The 26,925-nt window shown below is 36.6% G+C and overlaps 1 protein-coding gene across 6 annotated transcripts in view; it reads left to right on the forward strand.

Annotated features, from left to right (window-relative positions):
• FAM172A (family with sequence similarity 172 member A) overlaps positions 1-26,925 on the forward strand; it is a 186,602-nt gene that overhangs the window by 116,905 nt on the left and 42,772 nt on the right. For all 6 annotated transcript variants that reach the window (XM_053474858.1, XM_053474876.1, XM_053474840.1 and 3 more), the window contains exons 9-10: positions 10,103-10,219; positions 12,976-13,060. In XM_053474858.1, the coding sequence (XP_053330833.1) occupies positions 10,103-10,219; positions 12,976-13,060 (202 nt within the window). The remainder of the gene's footprint in view (positions 1-10,102; positions 10,220-12,975; positions 13,061-26,925) is intronic.

Raw genomic sequence — 26,925 nt, forward strand, 5'->3', positions numbered from 1 at the left:
TATCACTCTTTTATACCTTAGTGTATTAAGATATGTATAATTATTACTACTATTATTGTTACTACTACTATCATCTTTTATTTAAATAGCACCATCAATTTACGCAGCACTTGATATAGGGTATGACAAAACTAGAACTGACAGACTAAGACAAACCGATACATTAGATAAATGGCCATGCTCGTAAGCTTACAATCTAGAGGCGTACATATTATAAAAAGTTTTAATACTAAGAAAGCTATGAAGTTTAGATTTGATTATGGATCGCTTGTACCGTTTATCTGTAAATTGCAGTACTGCAGACCTCCTCTGGCTATGACGGGGTTAAGAAACCGCACAGCAGGACCTTATCAAGATGCCCCACTATTAGCCCTCATTCCATGTTGTGTTCAATGATTAGGCAATGGCACTGGGTATTTTGGGCATTCACATACTTTTCACCTGGGGATCATCTTCCACTAATAACAGGACGGGGCTTACTCTGGTAACACACAACTTATTGATTACAGTTGAGAATTAAAATATTAAAATAGCGCACAATATTATTAGTTTTGTTAATATAAATAATGATGGAATGCATTTGCTCTTTTGCTTATTTCCATGAAGAAAATAGAACATGGCACCATACAAATACATTTATAAATGTAAAAAATAAATGATCAATAATTATGTTTAACTTGGCTGGACAAAAATAAAAAAGTATATTGCATTTAAATATACATAGACGTGATTATGTAAATGCAATCTAATTGTCGTTTATACAGAAATTCCTCACCAAAGAATAAAATCTAAAAAAAAATTAACAAGGATTATTTTAAATGTTATATTATTTTATTTATTATATCATGCAACATTCATTTGTTTGCAATATCTTCCATTGTACATTTGAGGTATATATTAGTACTGTGTTCTGGTAATTTTTTTTGTAAAAGTTTTACAAACTCGCAAATTATAAACTTATTATAAACAGAAAATAAATATCAGCGTTCATATATACATTTAAACATTTTAAAATAGTTTGATAGAACGTTATATATTCAAATGTTTTGATTAAATTATCTTTGTAAAATAATATTACTATTAAACTAATTTTTAATTAATTACTCCAATATGCTAATGAATATTTTTTATATTACTGTTGTTTTCTACCATTAATACTATTGGATATATTCGTTTCTTTACAACTTTCTTACGGATTAATATACCATACCATTTATTATTTATTAAGGATATATTTGTTACAGAGGATTATTTGTGAATAAAAGGGGGAAAAAAGGTAATTCCTTAACATTGAGCGACTCTTCAGATCACACATATCATGGTGACGGGTTCTTTCTAATTGTTTGGATGTTTTTATTCTTTTTTGCGAGTTTGAGTACTTTTTAAGAACAAAACTTTACGCATTTCACACCAGCAGAGCAGAATAATTAATTAAAGGTGAACTCTGGATTTCTATGTCCCCAAACCCTACAACTTTGTATATGTCCATTAAACAGAACGGCTGGAATCCAAACATTGTTTAATTTTATTTATTTTTATTTTATAAGGTCGTATTGCAGATGATCAATTCATCAAAGTAATGGCACCATTACAATAAATTAGCCAGCCTAAGGTTAAACAATGTCATTGTTTTCTTACTCTTAAATCCTCCCCGGGTCACCTATACCCTCCATAATTGTTGCTCACAATTTAAACTTGTTAGTCAGCTGTAAACAAAATTCCAGAGGCACTAAATGGTCTCTGGTATCTTTTAGGGTTGCTGTCAATTCTTTTGTTTTATCACAGTTTAAAAAAAAAAAAAATGAATGAGTGTGTCAGTTGATTTTCACTGTCCAGGTTATCCTCTCCTCCATTGCAAGTAATCTATCAACCTACAGCTACAGTATGTGTGTGGTGATTCTTATATCTTGCAGTGAACTATGATCCATGGAGTTTCAGAACTCCGGTGGGTAATATCCTAGATAACGCATTTCTCTGTTTATACTCTTAAGAAACTTCACTCATGTTGACTTTGGGAATACATTAGCTTTTTCATTAACTCTGAGGACAATATGTTATAATAATGTTAACAAGTCGAGGGAATATTCTTTTTTGCATTACCAAAAACCTGCTAAACGCTATCCTTTAAATGTTTTTATTTTTCATTCTTGGTAGTGCACGCTGTCCAGGAGGGGAAGTTGTACAAACGTAAAACAAATAGAACAGAATATTATATTTGTATGTAAAATTAAAAATCATTTTTACCTGTTTGTTTTTTTTTTGTATCAGATCTCATCACTGGGTTTTTTTTTTTGATCCATAAATGGGAGATTTATTTCCCATTTGACTCACATTGCACGCTGTCTAATTCATCCAATAACAATTCCTGTTTTATCTGTGAAAAAGCTGATTGACAAGTAAAAATGTCTTTGCTGCATCACATTCCCAAATTGTCTGCCTTTGTGTGGGAACCATAAGTTTGATTGCTGTAGCACATTGGAATTAACATGTGCTAAAAATACCCAGGCGTTTGTATCTCATTTACAGGAAAATGTCTGTAGGCTCTATTTTTCTGACACTGCAGTTTATATTCAACTCTAAAGTCACCAAAATCATTTTTGTTTTCTTTCCGATTTTTTTATCACTGACATGTAAACGGTCTAGATATATTTTGGTCTCTGACTTATTGCCAAATAACGTATTTGGCCTTAAATCGACTAACATCAAAAAAAAATAACCTCTGTATTCACTAAAACCAGATTGAAATAGCCAGGTCTGTGATTTACGTGTACATTTCAGTGGAAAATGGTCATGGTAATAAATGAGACCCAGAAGAAATAGCCAGTATTAACTCTTTAACCATGATGTATCTGACATTTGTACTTCATCCTTCATAAGTGAAATTAGGTGCTTTCAGCCACTGCATTTAATGGTAATATTGTCCATTTAAGAAGGTCGTAATAAAATCAGTTGAAATTTTGGTAACCAAAATATGAATATGAAATTAAATACTAGGCTTTGCTTTAGATCACACCTGCTCAGAAAAATATAAATATATGAATTTAAAAGGTCTTATGGATGACAAATTAACCTATACAGTACTCAGAATGAACGCTATGAAACAGCTATAAACATTTTAGACGGAGCATAGGCAAACACAAATCTCATCTGTATAAAGAGCCACATTTACAGTAAATGGAGACACTCAGCTGAGAGAATAATGAGAATCTTACACATCTTCGTATATAAATGTATACCTTCTAAGTGTCCCTGTTTAGGGATAGTCCCTCTTAGGGACCCAAATACATTTGTCCACCATTCTCTCCAGAAGTCCTTATTTTGTATAAAACTTGAATGCTTTGATATTAGTGTATTTATAACCATAAAACAATTAAAATAAAATGAAAATGTGGCACAGTTATTGGTAACCTTTTAGTCAATATTGAGCGCTACATCCCTTTGTCAAGATAACAGGTCTGAGTCTTTTTCTATAATGCCCAATTAGGTTGGATCATACATAGCAAGGGTTCTGAGACCATTCCTCCATACATAATGTATCCAGATGCTTCAGATTTCCAGGTTTACACTGGTGGGCTCTCCTTTTCAGTTCACCCCAAAGATTTTCCATGGGGTTCAAGTCAGAGGATGGGATAACCATGGTAGGACCTTGACTTTATTCTCCGTACACCATTTCTGTGTTGATTTTGATGTATGTTTTGGATCATTATCCTACTGAAAGATCCAACCACTGCCCATTTTAAACTTTCTGGCAGAGGCTGTCAGCTAAGAAAATGTCCAGATCCTCTCCTATTCCTGGTTGATTCAAAACGTTTCCAGTTGACTGGAACTTAATTAATGCCCTGATGGTGCTATTTTCTTATGGCCACTTACCATTTTGTCAAGCTTAACTACCTTTTGCCGCACAGCTATATTCTTTGGTCTTACACATTGTGATGAATGTCTAAGGGAATTTGGCCTCTGTGTTACATATACCCCAGTGAAACAGGAAGTCATGGTTGAACAATTTCCTGTCCCCAGTCATCCAGATGTACTAAAAATGTAAAATGTCATTGGGAATATACGTTAAATATTTTTTTCTTATATGAATTCATAGGGGCCAATAATTGTGCCACCCATATACTTAATTTGTTTTTGGATAAACCTGTGTTTTGTATGAAATTGTTTGATATTCATGAGAGCAGTATTGCTCTGTATTTGAAGAACAATAATGACAATTTTTAACAGCCTTCTTTGCTCATATTTACCAAGGGTGCCAATATTTGTGGAGGGCGCTGTAAATACTTACCTTTCTTAGCGTTTAATTCCTTATCATAGGGAACTTAGAGCTTCTGGGGTTCTAGATGTGACTTTTGAAGAGCATCACAAAGAGTTGTGTAATACCTCATACATGCTGAGACGATGCCTTCCAAGCCCACCAGCCACCATGCATGAAAAGGGACCACTCAGCCATCATATTGCAAGGTTCAGCATTGTAGGACACAAAGTTCTAACCACTTCGCCTGTGGCTGTATAGGTGGAGAAGTATTATGGCTTAAAAAGATTTAGTTCGTTAAGACACGTGGCACCCCTATATTAGTCTTCAAGTAAGTATAACTTTTTATATATAAACCTCCAGTGAATCTCATTGTGGCAAAGGCACCTTAATGAATAAAGAACCAATGGAAAGAAGTGAGACATAATCTGAACAGAAATGATGTTGGATGACTGTTAAAAGATAAGGGCTGAATGATGCAAATTGACTAAAGCAGCAGCAGCAGCAGCATCATCGGATGGAAGAAACGCAATTTAGTGTTGTTTTCTTTTTTCTCATATGGTTCTTTCGTAAGAGTATTTTATCTCATATTTTAATATAAGGGATCATTTTAACTTTCTGTTTCATCCTATCTGGTTGGCACTAGTAATACTTTGTTTTTAGGCTTCATGTATTACACAGTGTGGGCATGGAGTAATGCTCTATCTAGATGTGGGTTAATCAGGAATCCTCGACCTTAATCACGATTATTGTGTCCTCAACGCAAAATAATATAGCTTTGGTTTTGCATAACAATTATTGGATAGTTGGCCATTTTGGAGTTATATGTGCTACTCAATTAAATGCCGAATGTTCTAAAATTTTATTTTTATCTTTTGTATGTGTCGGTTCGATTTGGTGGTTTCCATAACCCAAGTATTTAGTATCTTTTAGTTTACTTTTTTTCTATTCTTTCTAGCAAACAACTTATTTATTTACGTGCTGTTTCCTTTTGTCTCTCTTCCTTTTTCCCACAGTATAGGAACTCATAGTTATTGTTTTTTCCCCATGTTTCCAGTAAAAACAAAAACAATTACTCATTGTTGCCAGATCACAACCAGTGACAACAACTTTGTTTCATCCATGCACATGACCATCAAAGTCTCATTTGACACCCTTTATCCATTACCACTGCTTGTTCTTGCAGCATTTTCCTTCCTCCAGTTTGACAAAGGCTTGGAGAACTGAAGTTAGTGCTTCAAAGCACAGGAAAGTTAATGTTGTGTTAGCCTGTTGTGGCAATGGAAATCCTGCTGGGCCTGTTTAAATAACCTTGATCTAACCATTTCAATGCCATCACTTTTGACTGTATATCACTTTGTGATATGTTGCCCGTGCCTTTTACTGTAATCTTACTTGATACAGTTTGCATTTATATTAACTTAGCTCGGGATAATTCACAAGCCCACTTTATGTTTAAGCTACGGGAAGATTAATGTGAGTCTATTCACATATGGCGTGAACTTCCAGTATCTCTGATGAATGGGGTACTGTGTATGCATGTACATGGTGTCAAGTAAAAAGAATGATATTGATGGCACGGATCAGGTTTTTTTGCTTCTAGGAAGGAGCTGCCCTGGGCACTGTTGTGTTTTATCAGCTCTGTCAAGAAACATTAAACCAGGCTGGGCTTTGTGTGGTTTATTTTATTATTTATTTTCTTAACATTTAATGATTATGACCCCTGTTTAACCAGAAGTACCCTTTTCTAGTAACAAACTTTTAAAGTAAAATCTGGCTAGCCCCAATTTTTGATGTTTCATTAATCTCTCAATTTCCTTTCTCTGTTGAATCGAGACGTATACCTGTTAATGGGAGACATGTTAAAAAGACAATGTAATTTTTGGATTGTCCAGATTAAATTGTAGTCTGTTTTGGCACAAAATAGATCCTCGTGTCATAAAAGTCGTTCATAAACATTCTTTAGAAAGGGCTGGTGTCCAAATTGGTTCCATACTGCAAAATATTCATTTCTGTATTATGTTATAAAAAACAGAGTAATTTGGTGACATCAGAAATATCTTTCAGTGACCTCATTGATTCCTGTGTAGTGTAAAAAAAAATCCATTGATCTTCATAATAAACTAGCTAGATAAATAAACTAGAACAGTAACATAATCATAGGTAGTTTGGAGAAACACAGACCTATTGACCATCCTGTTCAAACGAAAAAAAAAAAAAAAGATTTAAAAGCCTCCTCCTAAAATAATTTATAAATAGTGTATGGGGGTTGTTTTCACAGGAAAAGCAAAATAAACAGTGAAACAAAGCATAAGTCTGTGTCCTGCCATGCTAAGCCACCATACGGTGAGACCGTGTTCGGTTTCTGCGGCCAATAGACTCAAGTGCCTTGATACCTGTATCTTATCTCCACAGAAGTCATTCAGCGACAGGAAGTCATTGGCTGAGCTTCCTGCGGATAACCATTTTCCGCCTGTACAGATGTCATACAGCTAATGCGAAGGCATTTTGATAATACTGTCACAAACGTCTGATGGTTAATGTTCATTGTTTCATTTGAGGAAAATGAACACCCTTTTAACTAATGAAGTGAAGAATGTTCTGTCAATTTACACCCTACTCCAATTAATTATTTTGATACAATCATTCGACAGCTTTTAGCCGGTGGCTCTTATGGGAAGCTACTGGAAATGGCCATCGTATAAAGGATATACAGAGAAAAATATGAGTAATGAGTAATTTATCACACCTGTATATAAAAAAATACCTATACGTTTAGGGAAATTGTTCCAGCACATTTTTAATTAGCATCATTTCTTAATTTGCAAAAACTGTGTGTCATAGAGAAGCATAGGTTGGTTGGGCGGGGTAAATCCCCTATTAAAGCATTTGAGGAACACATTTCCTTCATAGTTTGACAGGCAACATGTATATAGGCATTATTAAACTTACAATGTGAAATACATTGGGCTTGTGTGTGAAAAGTGATTCTGGTGCCAACTTTGCAAAGTGATCTTGTCACCATAGCAACCAACGGAATGGTACAGACAGCATGGACATTCTGTTGGTTGTTATGGCAATAAGATCACTTTTCAGCCATAACCTCCGTTGTGGTCTCAAAATTCCAGTCTACAAGCACATTTGCGCCAGCATGCTAATAGTTGTGAAGACACATAAAATACAAATGACATTTACTGTATAGTACATGGCATACATATTCTTCCTTTCAGTCATCAGAGCTCTAAAACAGATACCAGTTTGTATTCACTAAAGTATTTAGTTTAGATATAAAGAATGTTAGTTTAGATATTTAAATGCCATCATAATTTACAAAGTGATTTCTCCGGTTCCTTAATAATAATATTAATAATAATATTGTGAATCCCATAGCTTCCATAACACTATTATAATGTAACTAATGTGCTCGTTGCATGTATGTGTCAGAGAACCTGCGATTTCTTGGCGCAAACGCATGCTTAATGTAAAATCTGACGTACGTGAAATCTAATTGCTCTTTTTTTCTGTAATGATCATTTTGGCAAACAGATTCTAGCTAGTCGACTTAATTACAGATTGATGTTTCATACAAATGCTTACGGTTTGTAGAAAGATTTGCATGCCTTTTTTAAAATCTATTTTTATTTTTTAATATGTGGGTTGTCCTCAGGTCGGTAAAAATTTAGCACAGGGCCAGCATTAAAACGACAAACGGAACAGCACAGATCGTAAAGTAATCCAGAAAGGCGGCGCCGTCTGCATTGTAAAGATATATATATTTTTTGTGACATCTTTTATACATCCTAAAAGCTTCCACATTAGTTATGTATATTAAACAAAGAGATTTCGCGTGACAGTTCAGAATGGGTACCAGTGGGTTAATAGGTCAGTATTAATGAGCGCAATTAAGTTCTGAGTTCTGCTGGGAACATAGCACATTCTATGTAAAGTGTGCAAGCATATGGTTGCATACAGATTTGGATGAATCAAGGAACGTTCTTGCAAAGAGCTAAATATTACCGTTTCAGACACATCCAGTCTGCTGCAGGTGAACTCATCTCGCACCAACTGATTCAGCCAAATACATCTATATTTTTGATTTTACCATAAATAAAATCTAGTTTCTCATAAAACTGTGATTTTTGCGACAGAAATGCTTTTTAACAACCATAAAAGTTTTTTAAAAGTTTGTTTCTATAATGGAAGTTATTATGAGGCGGTTTGCAATCGACTTCTTGTGCATCATTCCTCTAGATGTCTTTCTATACTGCTGCTTGACCCTTTCCCTAGCAATAGATGCCCAGGCTTTGATGTGATTAATTGTCCAGGCAGTACTAGTAATGTCTTGCTCAGTTTATTGATTTTTGGGTCACAGGACATTATGTATACACTAAACTGAACAAGACATATCACCAAGCAGCACTTATGTCGCTGCAGGGAACTTGGAATAAAATCAGTTGGCACTTTAAGTGTCTGTTAGACTATAGAAAGTCATTTTGTATCACTAGATATGATACAGATTATTTTACATATTTAAAGTATGTTCGAGGAGCCCAAAGAGAAATCCAGTCCACTCGGGCGCTGATGTCTGAGCAGAAAAGATTCTAAATCCTAAATGAATCAACAGATCAACAGCCACATTGATGTGTAGATAAAAACGTTAAAATATTCATGTTTTGGTAGAAGATGTGTTCTGGATGGGTTTTTTTTTCTGATAGCTGTATTTCCGAATTGTTGCATTAATTATTTTGGGGAGCATTATTGGCATATGCTATGAACAGTTTACCATGTAACATTGTAAAGCCAAAAATATTTCTGCACACTCCCTTTGTTTTCACGTGTCTGTTACATTGAGTACTTAATTAAATGGCAAGCTCTTGATGTGGATTGCTACCCCTATCATGTTCAATGAACAAATGCAGCTCAGATACCTGATTTTGGTTGGATGTGCTAGGAAGGCATAAAACAGGTCTTTGCGTGTTTCATAATCCAACCTGCTTATTATTCTGTTAACTACCTTGTGGAATATAACACGTAATCAGGGCCAGACTGGTGATGATGTGGTGGCACTGATGACCTCAAAATATATGTACATATATGCCTTAAGACGAGACCTAAGTCAGCACGACTTGCTTATTTTCACGACACAACTGTTTGCAGGTTGATTATATGCAACAAAGCTAGTGTAGTTGAAAGGGTCAAAAGCCATCATCATAAAGATCAACCGTTTGAAAATAGGATAATGTAATTTGTGCCTGGGAGCTAAAATGCAATGGCTCAATATTTTGTAGCCTATGGTTTTTCCATGAAATCCGAAACATGGGCAAAAACCCTTGAAGGCACCCAGCAGCCCACAGGCTACAAGTCCAACAAACATTAATGGGTAAATTAATTTATATTGAATGAGTTATTAAGTATTGTAATGTCTCAGATTATATTCAAAATGATAAATACTATAACATAAGAGCAATTTTCCATTTGTATTTCAGGTTTATGTTTGAGGCTAATGGCTTCATAGTACTTCTTTCGAATACTACACAGGTGTGACACGACCAGCACCATGCCCTGTTTAGTTCTAAATGGCTTTTAATCGCTAGCAACATTAATAGTTTAGTTTTCAAGTAATGCATAAAAGCTTATTAACTCCCATGATGCTCAGCTAGCGATGGGCTCATGCATGGTCTTTTATTGTCATTACCCATCAGCCGGGGTGCTACCTGTTTGCTATCCTCCGTTGCAAACAAAGGAACTGTACATTTCATGGCTGTAATTGTCAAGTCCGTGGTTCAGCTGCATTTAAATCTCCCATATTGCAAATGTTTCATAAACTCGGTTTTGTTCTTTACACAACAGATAATTCAGCGTGAAGCAGAAGTGAAAAGCAAGGTCGCTGCTGTAGCGCTGACCGACTCTGTTCATAATGTATGGCATCAGGAAGCCAATAAGACGGTCCGAGAGTGGATGCGAGAGGTAATAAAGTTCATTTATTTTCAGAAACAATATGAACCGCTACATATGTTTACTTTATACATAAACCACTACATTCACAACGGAACTAGAGAATTTTATGTGTGTTTCTTGTTACCTTCACGTTGTATGAGCAAACATTAAAATCTCTGTAATTGTATCGACCCTTTGAAAAATTGATTCTCATATATATAAGAAATAAATGCAAGCTCCCACTGTCCGTTTACTCCAATAATATTGGAAATATAAACATTTTTATCAGTATTGTTTCCGTAGTGCCCATTTAAAACCAGACAACTTTGAATTGTTTGTGTAGCTGGTGGATGTTCAGTACAGGCAAGAAAGCATAAAGAAATCAGATCTGAATTCTATAAACCGCCAAAGGTTCTCCTGCGGCCCGTATACAATTTGTCAGCGTCCTATTATAGAGGTATAGACATATGGCTATCCTGAATCTTAGATGATACCAAGGTCGGGGTCAGGACATATTATGATTATTAGGAACTTATGGCCTGGTTGGGTATTACCTTAGCATTTGAAACCAATTATGTGTTAAAGACCTTATTTTACAGTTAAATAGTCCCAATTTAAATACTTTTAAAAGTCTTGATTTTCGTATGCTAATCCATTCCAGGGAGACTGGCCAATCGGGAATAAAACAAGTTGTGTTTATATCACAGCCAGGCACATTAGATCAATCATATTACATGGATTCTTCTCTGTTCAGACACCACTCATATACTCACTTAATATCTAATGCTCTCCTCACCATGTATGTTCTTGTCCTTGTGTATATGAAATTAACTATATCCAGTTTCTTTGAATTGTTGTACAACTGTTTAGTCTGACATTAACTAGTTTAACCCTTTCAGCCTAGCTCAAAGAGACAGCACTGAAAGGGTAACATTCCAAAACCGTGCCAAAAATGCAACTCTAGGATGAATCACAAGTTCATTTGGGGTTGAAAGGGTCAGAGCGCAAATCATTTTGCAATGGCACTCTTCTGGTAGATGAAGGGTTAACACAAAAAATTGCAGCAACATCTTAATTTGCCTAATTGGTCCTGTCCAGCCTGATTATCTTTTGTGAGTTTTCATGATTTAGGACTATGAGTGAAAAGACTGAGATATATATTAAAAATATATAGAACTAATAGCTGCTTGTCTGATTCTCTAATTGCTGTCATTACTGAGATGGGAAGAAGCAGCAAAAAAAAAAAAGTGGCTTTCTTACCATTTCTGTTGCAATGTAGTATAGCCTATTTTTAGCAAGCATAGAAGTCATGGATTTTGAATGTATAAATAACAGATAAATGATAAAGCAAGTCGCTAATTTGCATATCTTGACAGTGCTTTTCAGTATTGCTGCTTTTACTCCTATAAAAGATGTGTTAATTGCTTGCTAATGTATAGTGATTTCCAAGGTTCTAATGCTGTATTCTGTCACCGGCAATACTAATTTACTTATTACCAATTTAATGGAGGTGGCATATAACACACCGTTCAACCCCACAATTTCTGCCTTGCTAATAGGGCATCGTATTGTACTTTTATCTTAATTACCAAATGAATTGTGTATTGAGCTTCTGTTTTCCAAGCTTTTCTTATTACTATCATGGTGATTTCTAGGCTAACAACCACCGGATTATGAGTAGAGGAGCGTGAACAGGTTTCCCGAAAGAAAAATAAAATGTCCCCACAACTAAAATATTAATCTTAATATTTTTCCTCCCTTACAATTCAGTTGTTTCATTGATCTGCTATTGCTTACAAAAACCCACAGCATTCTGTGAAGTTCACTTTGTAATCTCTTACACCAAGCCTTCCTTTATGTGAGTCCTGTGCTCGCTGGTCCCAAAACAGTAGGGTTGCCTTGACAAATCTATTCAATACCCTTTCCCTGGCCTTTATTGGTGGGGATTCACTGCTTTGAAATTCTCCCTTCTCTGCTATACAGCTGACATCTTCCTCCAGACAGAATGAATTAAGGAAATACAATAAGATACTTGATCTACCAGTCAAGGATCTTTTCCATGAGGTGGATGGATTCCATGGTGCACAACCAGGACAGCAAGCATCTAAAAATGCACAATAAGTGCTTGTTTACCAGAATAGCAATCAACTCTTTCTTTCTTTTTTTCCCCAAACATGATTGATGGGATAAAACTGTCTGGACATTCAATATCTCTTTTAGAAGACATCAAGACACAACAATTAAGAATGATTTTTATCACCCGGTATACTATTAGCTGAAGATCTCTAAGCACTCCTAAGCTGAGTTTCCAGACACTGTGTTAAATACATTTTGTTCTGGGTTCATGTTCAATTTAGGGTTTGAAAGGCAGAATATTGATGAGTTCAAGAGAGTATTCTGAGCACAATTTATGGTTATGTCTTTAGTTCAGTGTGATGGATGATTACTAATCAATCAAGATTATGCTCTTTATTGCTTTTGGCCTGTGACTGCTTTCAAGGTACTAGGAAGAGAAGTAATCAATTGCTTTCCTCCTTCAAAGGGGGAGAATTGTGTGACTGACAATTTTTATGTTTTATTTGTTTTATTTACCGACAAAGCATTTAATTTTGAAATTTTTGTTTTAAAATCTATGTATCTGAAGGGATTTAACAGTATGATTATTACATCTTTCTTGATTTTCCTGTATACTATTAGCTAGTATCTTGCTCACATGTTAGTTGCCAGAGGGTTTGTTGAAACTTTGTTTTGCATGATTGTACCTAAACATCTCCTTCTGGTTGTAGAACTGCTGCAACTGGGTGTCCAGCTCAGAACCTTTAGACACTTCGGTGGAATCTATGTTGCCGGACTGTCCACGCGTATCTGCAGGTATCACAGGGGTTTTAAGGCTATCCTTTTTGCTGTGTCATGTATATGATTTTATTTCTAAATTACAGGATACTGGTAAGTCAACCAGTGGCCAAAGGAATTGATTAGTTTCTTTGTAGTGTAGTGCAAAGTGGGGGGAATTCAAGATGCACTTTTGGTTCTAACACTATTGTAACTAAATGCAGAATTAGAAACATTCAAAGTATTGTTGATTTTGTTTTATCAAAATGTTGCTTCATCGACCATGGGAGCAATTAATTGTCATGTGACATGAACTTTGTGTTTTATGTGATTAAACCTCCAGGGGAAATAATAAAATGACAGATCTTCTTAGGTTTATTCTAGAATATGTGATTAATGTAACAGTAGCCTTAAGGATTAATATGACACTATATAAATCACTTACTGAGATGTATTCACATGTTCCTTACCGTTATGTCCTGATTTTGTTGCAGAACCAACTCCCTGCCCTGCTGCATGGGAGATCAGTTTGTCTCTTCACGGCCTAGACTCCACCCTGTCTGCAGAAGCCAGCATCGCTGGCTTCCTGCCGACCAATCTTGGAGTTCAGTGCGAGTGCCCGCCAGTACGCGATTTACATAAGGAATGCCCGCTGATGGAATCAGACATTCCCTTCTGGTAGGTGTCACTGCTGACACTCACTGGAAGCTCTTTGGAGAGACCCTGTCTAGACCCTGTTGGGATCTCCGATTGCCCACCTGCTGGTTGATCTCAGGCATTGCAATCAGCTGTGGAGCCCTGCTTGCTGATGACAGTGGGATCAGTGCAGGGGAGATCAAAGGGAAGAGAGAGAAAAACAATGTATAGTACACTATAAAGTACTATGGGATAGATGAGGGGTATGTCTGTAACCAGGGAATGTTGGCGAATGGTCATTGTTCATTAGTGGCACCTACTGTGTAGTAGAAATTGTAAACTAAATTTTCTTATTTTAGTGTGTTTTTTAATGCTAGTACTCACAATTATTACTTTTTGCTTGTTTCTATGGTTTGAGATGAAAGCCCTATTTTTGTGAAGAAAGGGATGTATAGTTTGTGTGGGTACACAGAACAATCTTGATTACACCAACATATGGTAAAAATGGCAAAGTACGGTACGTAGGGTACTAAAAACCTTGGTAAGAAAAGTGTTACAGTGGTAAGATATTGGTTATTGGTATATGTAAAAATGGTCAATACACCTTTGCAACTATATCAAAACAAAAATGTTTTTATGATTTTATTTCCTAAATCTTTGAAAGCACATTCAGATGCGTTATACCCACAACAACATACAGAACACAGTCAGTGTCCCAGATGCATTTATTAGATTTGTACCATGCCTCGACGGGTCAGGGCTGTTTTGCCGGCAAGGTGGTTGTAATGTTTTGGCTGATCGGTATATACATTTTTTCACTTAAAATGTATTCATTTTTGTAATATAAACAAGTACAATGTACCACTACACATGAACATAACAAAATATTAATAAAAAATGTTCACATAACGGAGATGATCCTCATTCATGAAAGAAGTCCACAGTAACTGCGATATAAAGGGTAGCAAAACACGTTCATATTTTGTGTAATATACAATATTTCTATGGACAGAAATGGCAACAAAGAACCATTCATATTGACTCCATAACATAGTAAAACAAGATGCAAAATAATGTATCTCGAAAGACAGAAGGCAGCCTCAGAACATGGAACCTTACCAGATGACCCAAGTAAGATTATCTGGCCTGCACTTTGCACCTACTATGATTTTTTGGTTTGGGAAAAAAACTTTGCTAACACATATATAATATTTAAATAATATATAATACTATATAGTGACATATATTAAACCCTGTTCTGATTGTAATGTTTTTTTATTTTGGATAATGGGTTTCATTAAAATAAAGCCAAAACATATTGCAGCTTTCATGCACTGGTTCTATTCATCACCTTGAAATCATATCAGGCAAACCTGTTCTCCTGAGTGCGCTCTGTGTGATTAGAAAACTGAACATTAAAACTGTGATGTAATAACTTGTTACATTGTGCAGCGTCCTTGTCATCCGTTAAGCAGAGAAGCTTTGGAAAATCTCAGCGTGTCTGACAGCTCAGACTGTATGAATGAAAAGCTACGTGATCAGATATTCACCATATGCTTGCAGTGTGGGGGAAAGACAGCAAGGGATCTATATAGATGCAGTGTGCATATGGGTAGTGTGCCAAGAAATAAACAATGTGCAGAGCATTCTAGACAATTAAAAACATAATGCTGTATGGTCATTTGCAGTATGGCTTGTTCCTTATTTTAAGCGTTCAGCTAAAGTTACTAGTAGTCTATCATACTGGTCAAACTGAACGTACTGTGCAGCTATCCAAAGGGTTAATGACATTGTGGCATTGATGTTGCTTTATACTAAGTTAAGTGCTACCTACAAATGGCCCTAAGTCATAAGTCAAATAAAACGTAATTTTTAATAAATTACATCATTTAAAAATTACCCAAAATATATTTTATTATGATCACTGTAATAAATGGATGCCGGCAAAATAGATTAAAAAAAAAACCCCACACTAGTATAAAGTAAGTAGATTTCTAACTGCAGGATTACCACCTTCAGCTAGTGACTTACAAGAAATAGAGTATTTAGAATTTCTACACAATTACTAAAAGTCAGGGGGTAGCCCAATCCAAAGTTAAATAAATAGTAAATCATCCACCAGAGAGCCTAAAATAGTGAAGTCAAATAGTAGATGGGGACATTTAATAATGTTAAGTAATGGTTTTTCATATGATTCCTGTAAAAGATGTCTTTGAATAAAATAATAGTGTCTAGGAATTTCGTTCTAAAACCGCAGAGCTTCCTCACATTGACAGTGCGCAAGTCATATACACACACACACACACACACACACACACACACACACACACATAAAATCCTTCGTAAATATGACCAAATAATTTTGTGAAAAATGTCCTTTATTCTTTAAGCTTTTGATCTTTTCTTCAAAAAATACACAAAAATACTCTGCTCTCATCTTATCATGTTATATTTGAAGTATATTCCCATTGATATTTTACATTTTTAGTATACCCGGATGACTAGGAACAGGAATTTGTTCAACTATGACTTCCTGTTTCACTGGGCTATAAATATTAGGTAACCTATAGGCCAAATTCATCACAATGGGCAAGACCAAGGAATATATAGCTGTGATATGCGGCAAAATGTTGTTAAGCTTCACAAAATGGGAAGTGGCTATAAGAAAATACCATTTCCACCATAAGGGCAATAATTAAGAAGTTTCAGTCTACTGGAAACATTATGAATCAACCTGGAAGAGGACGTGTGTCTATATTGTCTCCACGCACTGTGAAGATGATGGTTTGAGTGGACAAAAAACACAGCTGGAAAATTGCAGAAGTTAGTTGTGTCTTGGGTTCAGAAAGTCTCCAAAACGGATGTCGCCTACATCGCTACATCGTTTGAAGATGGTTGAGTTTGTTTTTGGATTAGAATAGAGGCTGTTTTCTTGAAACCCTTCCAGTTTGACACTCATGACACTACTGGAACTTCAAATGGGATAAAGTTCTGTGGTCTATGGTACCTCATGCCCATGGTTAAATATGGTGGTGGCTCTTTAATGTTTTGAGGTTGTTTTTCTGCCAGAGGACCTGGACATTTTGTTAGGATACATGGAATCATAGACTCAAATATCATCAGAAATGAACACCTGAATTCCTCTGCCCGAAAACCTTAAAATGGGCCATGGTTGGATCTTCTAGCAGGACAATGATCCAAAACACAAAAAATTAAGATAAAATGGTTTACTGACCAAAAAATGGCCATTCCAATCCCCTGACTTGAGCTTCATAAAAAACATGTGGGATGAACTGAAATGGAGAATCTACCCATGTTGACCTTGAAATTTTGAAGGATCTGGAGAGATTCTGTATAAAGGAATGGTCTCAGAACTCTTGCTATGTATTCTCAAACATTTTAGGAGAAGACTTAGATCTGTTGTCTTGGCAAAGAGAAGTAGCACAAAGTATTGACCAAAAGAGTGCCAATAATTGTGCCACACATATATGTTTGAGCACTGTGTGTGTATATTTATATATATAAAGATATACAGGATCTCACAAAAGTGTACTCACTTGTGTTGCCAAGGTTTAGACATTAATGGCTGTGTGTTGGGTTATTTTGAGGGGGCAGCAAATTTACACTGTTATACAGGCTGTACACTCACTACTTTACATTGTCATTTCTTCAGTGTGTCACATGAAAAGATATAATATATTTACAAAAATGTGAGGGGTGTACTCACTTTTGTGAGATACTGTATATGTATTACATTTGTTTTGTATGGCTTCTAGTGTGCATCTAAATGAATGCTTGTTAACCTTTAATGGATCAAAAGTTCTCCTATTAACAAAAGTCTGGCTAGGGTGTTCCTTGAAAATTCAAGTGATACTATACGCAGAATCCATAAGATGGTTTCTAAAAATAAGAGAAGCCAGCTGTTGCAAACGATCTCTGAACGATGCTTGTTCAGTGTAAAATTGTAGTTATTTTGTTGATTACAGTTGCTTGGTGAAAAAAAGACAAAAGGAAGTTATTTAAACTGAAATTATATCTTTCTTTAGAGGGTGGAGCTGTGTCTGTGAATGGGTCCTTCGATTGTTTTGGATTTGAGGATTGTTGTTATGTTAAATTTTGCTTTTACGTTTGCTAAAAATGTCTGACGTGGGCTCCCAGCCAAAAGTTTCCTTCTTGGAAATGCGCATCTTCTTGCCGCAGCATACAGATTTTTGTTTATCTATTTTCTTTTTCCAGAAAGGATAGGGCAGGACCACTGAGGCTATCGCATGTGGCTAGCGCTGGGACAGAAACAGACAATAGTGAATGCGTATGGAAATGGACACAGACGAGCGTCACAAAGAAAGAGAGATAGCAGGGAGTGTATAATTATAATGTGCCACGGCCCTCAAGAATACATAGTACCACTCCATGAGAAGGGAGATAATGGGAAAGCAGCTGCTAGTGGTAGAGAGTCAGTCAAACCAATGCCGGAAGTGGGCTTGTGAAAAAAAAAAGCCATGTTAAGAAATAAACAAAATTATACAAAAAAAAAAGTAAATTAGTACTTCAATTACAAAGCATATTAGTAGGGTCCCCTTACTAATAGCATAACCTGCAAGGGTTTACAGTAAGTGGTAAGCTGGAATTATTTATATATTTAGCCATTTTTTGTTAATTGTAAGATATTTATATTATATTGGCCTAAATGGTGGGAAAGTGCAAACGTATTCATAAACTTTGAATTTTGATGCCCTGTTCATTTACTACAGGCGGAGATTACAGGTGAGGGTAGATCAGGAGAAGTCAGGCTGTATAGCTGTTTTGTCCTTTTTTTTTTTTTTTGCCAACTACTACATAGTTACAAAGCACTTGGCGATTGCATGTTGCTATAGCTGAAAGCTCACATAAATATCCAAAGCTCTTTTAAATCTTACCAAATTGCTCCGCTCCATGGTACTATCATAAATAAATAGTCATTGGCACCTGGACTACCTAAATCAATATGCGATAATTTAGGAATAATGCTTTGCAGGAATTCACATTTCAATAAAATTACCACACCCTACTACCCGCCTAAGTCTGTGCCGCCATCCTAAATGGGCTTTAATGCATATGATAGCGGAAAGGCCTCTTTAAAAGTGGTGTGCCCTTTGGAAGTGGATGGGGGGGGATTCTACAGAACGCATCTCCTCCCACGTGATATACTGCCATCCAACGTCAGCTTTTTTTATTTTTTTTGCTACTATAGGTATCCAGACCTATAGATTTTGACAACCTAGTATAAAGTAACATATTCATATCGCTAGATACACATCTTTGTTAGAAGCTGAATTAACTTAACATTGGATTAAAAGAGGAGAAATTATGAGTTTCAAGTTTTTATCTTGAACAATGGTGCTTACCCTGTTGTGAGCTTGCACATTTGTATGTGTTTCTTCAAAGAAAGAACTGAGACGTGCAGTCATATACATTGTTAGGGGATTTCACAGCTGTATAAAGGATGAAAACAGCAGATATGCTTTATTGATTTTTAATTGTGGTACATACGTTAGTGCACTTCATAAATGATGAAACCTCACATTTATCTAAGTTACTCGCAATGATCGGTTACTGCAGCATGCTAAAAATTGATTTACAGAAATCCCTTTAAGAGATGACAGCCATATAAAAAAGATTACTATTGTATCTTAAGACAGGAAAGGGATGATGTACAGCAAGCGAGACAACAGTTGAGGTTATGGTATTTTAAAAAGTGGTTTGGAGTATTGCCTGTGATTCTAACCACATCCCGGTTTATCATGTATAAATCATCAGGATGGATTCTATTATGTCTCATATGCTATGTGTATTCTGTGCAAACATGTACTTTATTTATCTGCCTCACAAACACAGTTCATCACTGGTAATATCACAATCCATATGTGCACAGCTATTGCTTGACAGAAATAAAGAAAATAATAATTCACAGAGCTTTTTTGACTAAGAGATAAAATTCATATTCTCACAGAAGTCTGACGCTCTCTCTAAATGTCTTCATACCTTCTCCGTGATGCCGCTTCTCCGTCTCCTCTGCAGCTCCTCTTTTTGTTCTTTCCCTTCTTCTCCCGGCTCTCCGCTGCATTATCCTGTCCTCTTCCGTGCACTTCTGCAAGAGAAGTTCAGAAGCGCTTCTCTTTCTCCGCAAGGAGAAAAGAAGAACGAGAAGCGGGGCTGAACAACACCAAGGAGTGATGGAGAGCCAGGATAAGAACAAGAAGAGGAGAAGACCAATTCTTTATCCACTGCTCCAATCTAAATCTAATTTACCCCTTTCCCTTACTCCTCTCCAACCACCCCTCCTTTTCTTTAAGTCTCTCTTCTTTACCATTCTTTATCCTATACTTACCTTTCCAGCTGTTTACCTTTAAGTCTAGCTCCACCAATGAAAAAATATATATTAAGGCACTTTTGTAAGTACTTTGATAAACAGTTATGTTTCAAAGATAGGCTGCAGGGCATTGCCCTCTCTATAGTACGACTTTTTGCCTGCAATAATAGAGCTTTAGTCTGGTTAGACTTCCTGCAACTCTTACTCAAGTCAGAGCTGGCTGGTGCAGTGGCAAACAAAAGATGGGTTCAGCCAAACGCATCTCCTGCAAGCCTAGCGGTGAGGAAGGGGTTCATTGTACTGAAATCCTCCATGCCTTTGCAAGAGGGCAAAGTGATAAATTAATTACTCCACACTTCCTAATTCTGTGGAGGGGAAAATGCTTTGGAGGCTGGCATGTCCAGGTATACTTCTTCTGAAATGACGACATATCAGTGGTGCAACATAGACGTCTGCCGTTCATGTGATCATTGGCATCTTGGTGCATTATCGGGCAGTTTGAAACAGGCCTTAATCTGCTCCCAACAAAATATCTGTAATGTTTTATTACTGAGTATTTATGATTTTACTACTGGCTCATATTTTGAGCAAAATTTTTATTTGCCCCATAATGTAAGTTTAATAACATGGTCCAGGCCATTTAGATCCAAAACTGGATATATACATGTGGTGGGGCACCTTTAACAGCTTGGACGGGGGCGTAGGATTTGGGGTTTCTCTGCTGTAACCATTCCAATCTATTTAGAATGCCTTATAGAGGCTTTCTGTTTGAAGACCTTTAATTTCTGTTAAAGGTTTTACCTGCAGGTAAAGAATAAACAGATGGGGATCCCTTACCAGCAATAACCCATGTGTTTAGAATGATCAAGGCAACATTTGCGTCAGAGTCTTATTAAAGAGGAGGGATATTTATAGTCCAGGGAGAATGAATTATACAGGCCTGTAAATGACATGAATATATCAAACTTAAATGCAGCAGTTTTATCAATGAAGACAGAAGAAATGTGAGTTTCAATAACATATTTATTTTTTACGACCTGAAGGATCCTGCCTTTATCATTTTGTAATTCCGAAGCCCATTGGCCTCCCTTGTACGGAGTAGACTGCGGAGCTATAAAAGATTTATTCTACAACAGCTCTTTTCCTCTGAATCCACATCCTTTTTTTTCTGCTCATGCCTGATTTAATAGGTGTCTTAAAGGGAAGTGTTAGCGCCTGATTTACTGCTGCATGGCAGATGGTGTTTTACCATTAAAGATGTTCTATACAAACCATTTCTAGACAGTGCTAGCCTGGTATTAATATTAATGTTGATAAATCAGTGATAATAGAGTGGGACAGCCGTTCTATAGTCTCTATTTCAGTTCCATGTCAGATCTTGACAGGTATTGTAGGATATTTTTAACAGAATGTCAGCTTTATCTAGTAGATATCTATCTCATGCACTTCTCACAAGTATATCCATTGAGATTATATACACATGTATCTCATGTGTTGCAGGTTCCCTTTAATGGCATCTCTTCTACAGATTATCCCTGTTAATGCGGTTCATTCTATATTCACCGCATTTTTCTGATTTTCTCATGTACTAGATGTGTACAGTACTGTTGGATTGTGTTCAGTACTAATCTTTATCTCATTTGGCTGAACTGGTAACAGTAATACTGGTTTTCTATCTCTGGAAGACTTTAGAAACAGTGTCTGGCACCAGCTTACTATTAGGCAGTAATTAGTGTAACTAACAGCTAATATGAAAGAGCAGAATAGAGGTCGTCCTAAGACTTCAAAGGTCTTAACAGGTTAAGGTTGGAGGGCAATCTCTACCCTTGCTTAATCTGTTGCCATATCTGGTGAGATTTGTTGAAATCTTTGGTGACCTCTGACCCCGAGGTGTTGCTCTCTCCAAATGTACCGGTCACATGTCATGTTCTTTATTCCCATCTGTTTAGATGTGCTTGGGACTCTGTGAAAAGCAGCTTCATTTTAGAGTCGGGCTGATTTCATCTCTGGGCTGCCGGTGGCAGAATTAAGACTCCATTTTTGGCATCCCGACAAGCTATCCAACTTCCAGTTTAATTGTTAATTCTAGTGGACAGAATTTTCATTGAAAAGAAGGGGGGTCTTGTCTGCTGTTTGAAATTTTTGAATTTGCTCACACAACATCTATATACTGGTAAGGTCAAGAGCTGTACATATTCAGTACAACGATTGTTCCTTAAATATAAAACATAAAAACACTTTTTTTCCCCCATCCATGGTTTTTAAATGGTAAGTCCTATAGATAAAAAAATACCCTTGAGATAAAATGTAGGGATTTATAGCAGGAGTGCCCAGGTTTTTGCTGCAGTGGGCCACTTATTGTAATGAAATGTGTGTGTGTGTGTGTGTGTGTGTGGACCGCACCGTTTTTAATTGAGAAAACATATGGCCTTTTAGCTGTGTAATACCAATGCATAAATACTCAAATTAACACAGCCAGACAGACACTCTAACACACCCAAAGACACATGTTCGCATACTAACATACACGGACACACACACCTTCGCTAACGGGCCCACACACACAATTCCCCCACACACGCGCTTTCACTAACAGACCCGCACACACACTTTCACTAACATACCTAAAGACACACATTCACGCACTAAAATCCCCCCCACACACACACTTTCACCAACATACCCACACACACACAAACATGTTAAAAATATTAAAAAAAAAAAATAAGCAGCACTTCATCTTAGTTTTCATCTTATACAATTTCTTCTATACTATAATTTATAAGTATTTCCTTCTTATCCTTGCTGTCATGTTATTAGTCAGCACTTTTAGTTGTAAAACTGTTACTTTTTATTGGAGTTTTTAAATCTAAGCCTTGCTGAAATGCCACTTTAGTCATCAAACTAAGACGTCTCTTTCAAGTGACCCCTTTAATATAAAGTTGAGAACTTGTTTAAATCTTTGTACTTTTCTTATTTTTTCTTTATAACCGTTTATACGCTCAGACATGATCTGTGACATATACTGTAGTGCCGTTAATCCATTAATCAGCTGCTAACAGCAAAAGAGGCAAAATTACGGGTTAAACAACTTATCGCATGTGGACGAGAATTTACACTTTACAACATTATTCGGCTTTTAAATGTTAAGTGAAAAGCATTTCCAAAGGCTTAAAGTCAGTCTTTTTATTTTTCTTAAAATAGGGGGTTAGTTTGGCAACACTCCTGCGTTCTGAGCCTCTTGGCCAGAGTCCAACATGCTGGGTGTTTGGCCACACTTAGTTCCACATGACTAGCTCTAGAAGGCAGGACGGGCCTAGCTCTTTATTGACCTATTGCCTGGGATACTCCCACCTCATTCTCAAGGTTTTCAACCTCATCAGGATCCAGAGAGATTGAATCATTGCAGCCAAGAAAAGGCAACTTAAAAAGAAACCAAACTCAAGAAACTCTCCTTTGTTAACAGAATTAAGCACCATATCCAGAGGTGTATCTTCATTTTAATTGGAACTCCTCGAAGACCATTCTAGTTCATAAATCTATGCACTTTTTTGTGTTTGCACTGCCTTTTTGTGGATTTAAGTTATAGCTATTATTTAAGTTTACGTGTTTTTAACATTGATAATAATGCTTTTACCGGTATTTTACACATATCTTTGGCGTAAGCCCTGTAGGAATTTAGGTAGTGGATTTAAACCAAATTGAAAGTGGATAAGAAACACCCCAACTATTAAATGCACTTTAAATTGTAATTAAATTCTAATTTAAATCCAGCAGAATCCCCCCTCCCCCAATTAATTTACCTCTTTCCACACCCCCAGCCCCTTGGCTTTCAGTAGATATGTTCTGTCAAGGTTTCAATGTAGAAACTGACCATGGATGGTATTAATGTACTTACAAAGTACTTTAATATGCATTATTTGGTTAGGCATTATGGGACAGTAAGCAGTCCCTTTTGTCATGATGCTAAAGGAAACCTTGCTAGTGTTTCAGTGTTATTACAGGACATAGAAATATATTTATGTTGATTCACAACGAAGTGGGTATACATATATGTATATTTTTATTTTGTATATCTGCACTGCTTCCCTCTTGATACTAGATTAACCATACAAGAGCAGCTTTTGTACTGTGATTTTGTATTTGGATGTACCGTATTTGCTCGATTATAAGACGACCCCGATTATAAGACGACCCCCCAAAATCAAAATATTAATTTAGGAAAAAAACAAAAAGCCTGACTATAAGACGACCCTATAGGAAAAAAAGTTTTACCAGTAAATATTAATTCATGTAAATATATTTTTTAAATTTCCTTTTATTTGCCAACCTGCCCCCCCCAGTTATGCCACTCTGCCCCCAGAAATGCTTTATACCCCCCCTATTTGCCACTCTGCCCCATGATATGCCTTATACCCCTATATGCCACTCTGGCATATAGGGGGTTAAAAGGCATATCATGGGGCTGAGTGGCATATAGGGGGTTAAAATGCATTTCTGGAGGTATATATGCATATCATGGGGCTGAGTGGCATATAGGGGGTTAAAATGCATTTCTGGAGGTCCAGAAATGCATTTTAACCCCCTATATGCCACTCAGCCCCATGATATGCCTTTTAACCCAGCATGTACTGGCTGCCTTGGCTTGATAGGAGTGTGATTGCTGCTAACAGCAATCACACTCCTATCAAGCCAAGGCAGCCAGTACATGCTGGAACCTGGGGATGATAGTAGTGGGATTACAGCCTCCCTATGCCATGCTACAACCCCCACCCCCCTTACACATCCATGCTATCACACACAAACACACATTCACAAACATTTAAATACTCATTCATTCCATTAATCACACATACTTCACACATTAATCACACATACTTACCCAAAAACCCTCCCCCACCCCCTTACCTGAACTGCAGATCTCTCACTCGAAGACTTCTGCAGGGGACCGGCTGTACCAGCAACTTCTCTGGCCCCGCCCCCAGAGGAGGGAGGGGGAGATAGAGTTCTGTGAGGAAGCTACAAGCTTCCTGTCCTCCTGCTTCTAACGGAAGAGACGCTGCTCGCGACCGGTAAGCAGCATGGCCCCAGCCATTTTTTTGGGGTCTGATTAGAAGACGACCCCGATTATAAGACGAGGGGTATTTTTCAGAGCATTTGCTCTGGAAAAAACCTCGTCTTATAATCGAGCAAATACGGTATATTGCATTTTGGTTGCATTTTTTTTGCAAGAGATTAAACAATGGAAAGTCAATACAAGGAAAACACACCGTACTTATAATATTCCATTTTAACTTTCTTTAACAAGTTTAAAAAGAAGTGTCCGTGTACTTCAAAGTACACAGAGAAAATTCTAAGTAGAATGTGCAAACAATTAATGACACGTGGTAGAAAGGCAAGTCTACCGCACTTATTCTAAGAACAGAAATGGTTAAATCATTTGGCAAATAGCCTTCCAAGTGACTTAGTACATAGGACACCTGCAGTGCAGTTCTGGACTCACCAGGGGAAAGCCACACTCCAAGAAAACCCATAAAAGTGTCAGTTTAAATATGAGGCGAGTCAAATTGTGGAAAGCCTGAAAGCAAATTGTTGTTTCAAAGAGTTTTGTTTCTGAATGTGACAGATCGCACTCCATTACTGGAGCAAGTCTAAAGAAATATGTGATCGTGTATTGAGAATACGAGGGGAAGCTGTTTTGCTTACGTTTTAATATATTAGGTGAGCGGCCACCTTGAATTGTGTTTACGCCATCTAGTAATGTTACCTAGATGGTGCGAGAGATATAATCTTGGCACCGTATTTGTGTTTTGTCTTCATTTTACACAGCTAATAGTATAGAAACATGATCTAATGCTGTGTAATGCAAGCTAACCACATGTGAATTTGTAAAGTGTTATAGGATTAGAGGTCATCCTTTCACTTAGAATAGAGGCTGCTTCTGTACCGTGATCATTTAGGTTTTTATCGAATAATTGGTTTTTAATTATACAATTACTTCATATAATTATATCGATCTATGCATTGTTTTTTTGCTGTGTGGGTGTGCAAAATATAATTCAATATTGACAACACAATTATAATTTGTGTTCACCAGTGATGTATAAGTTTAACCACAACCACAATCACAATATCACAATATCCAAATATGTTCTATTAGAACTAATAAATCATCCACAATTAAAATGTTCGTTTTTCAGGCCCGCACTGGCTATCTATCTGGCACAACGAGAAAATGCCTAGTAGGTCTCTGGCTAAAAGACCCCCATACTCACCTGATCTCCCACTCCAGTATGTGGCCGCCGGCTTACATCATATGACTACCACTGGCCTTGAAATTTTAGGGCCACCTCGTCATCCTCAGTCCGACCCTGCAGTGTTTCCACGATACAGGCTTTTTATTTTTGATGTGTTTTATTTTTTTTATTATTTAACATACAAAAAAATCAACTTTCTTCTTTTTTTTTTTGGAATGAGATCAGGCTTCGGTTAAAATGTCTTGTCTGATTTTTAAGGCATTAGTATTTTTGTTTTTTTGTTTTACACATTTATCGTGTTTAATCTTTAGGAACTCCCTCTTGTAAGCCAATGGAGCATACAGCTCAAAATGTTTTAGGCCCAAATTTCCAGGTACTCTATGAAGTAAATCACAATTGCAATCACAAGCTGGATAGATTGACCACACATTCTAGAGCTGATAAGCTCTCCAGCTTTTTGGCTGCTCCTATTCCATACCGATGTTATCTGAGACTCCCAGTGGTTGTCTTTCTCACAATAATATCACAATTGAAACCTCAGCTTGAATGCAAGTGAATCAGTTAAGGATGTCTTCAATTCCTGATAAGGCTTTTGAAATGGACCAGTCTTTGAATTGTCTGGTTCCCTATTAATATTATTTATTGATTTATAGAGCTCCATC

This window comes from Spea bombifrons, chromosome 1, assembly GCF_027358695.1.
Source record: "Spea bombifrons isolate aSpeBom1 chromosome 1, aSpeBom1.2.pri, whole genome shotgun sequence".
In the NCBI taxonomy this organism is placed as follows: domain Eukaryota; kingdom Metazoa; phylum Chordata; class Amphibia; order Anura; family Pelobatidae; genus Spea; species Spea bombifrons.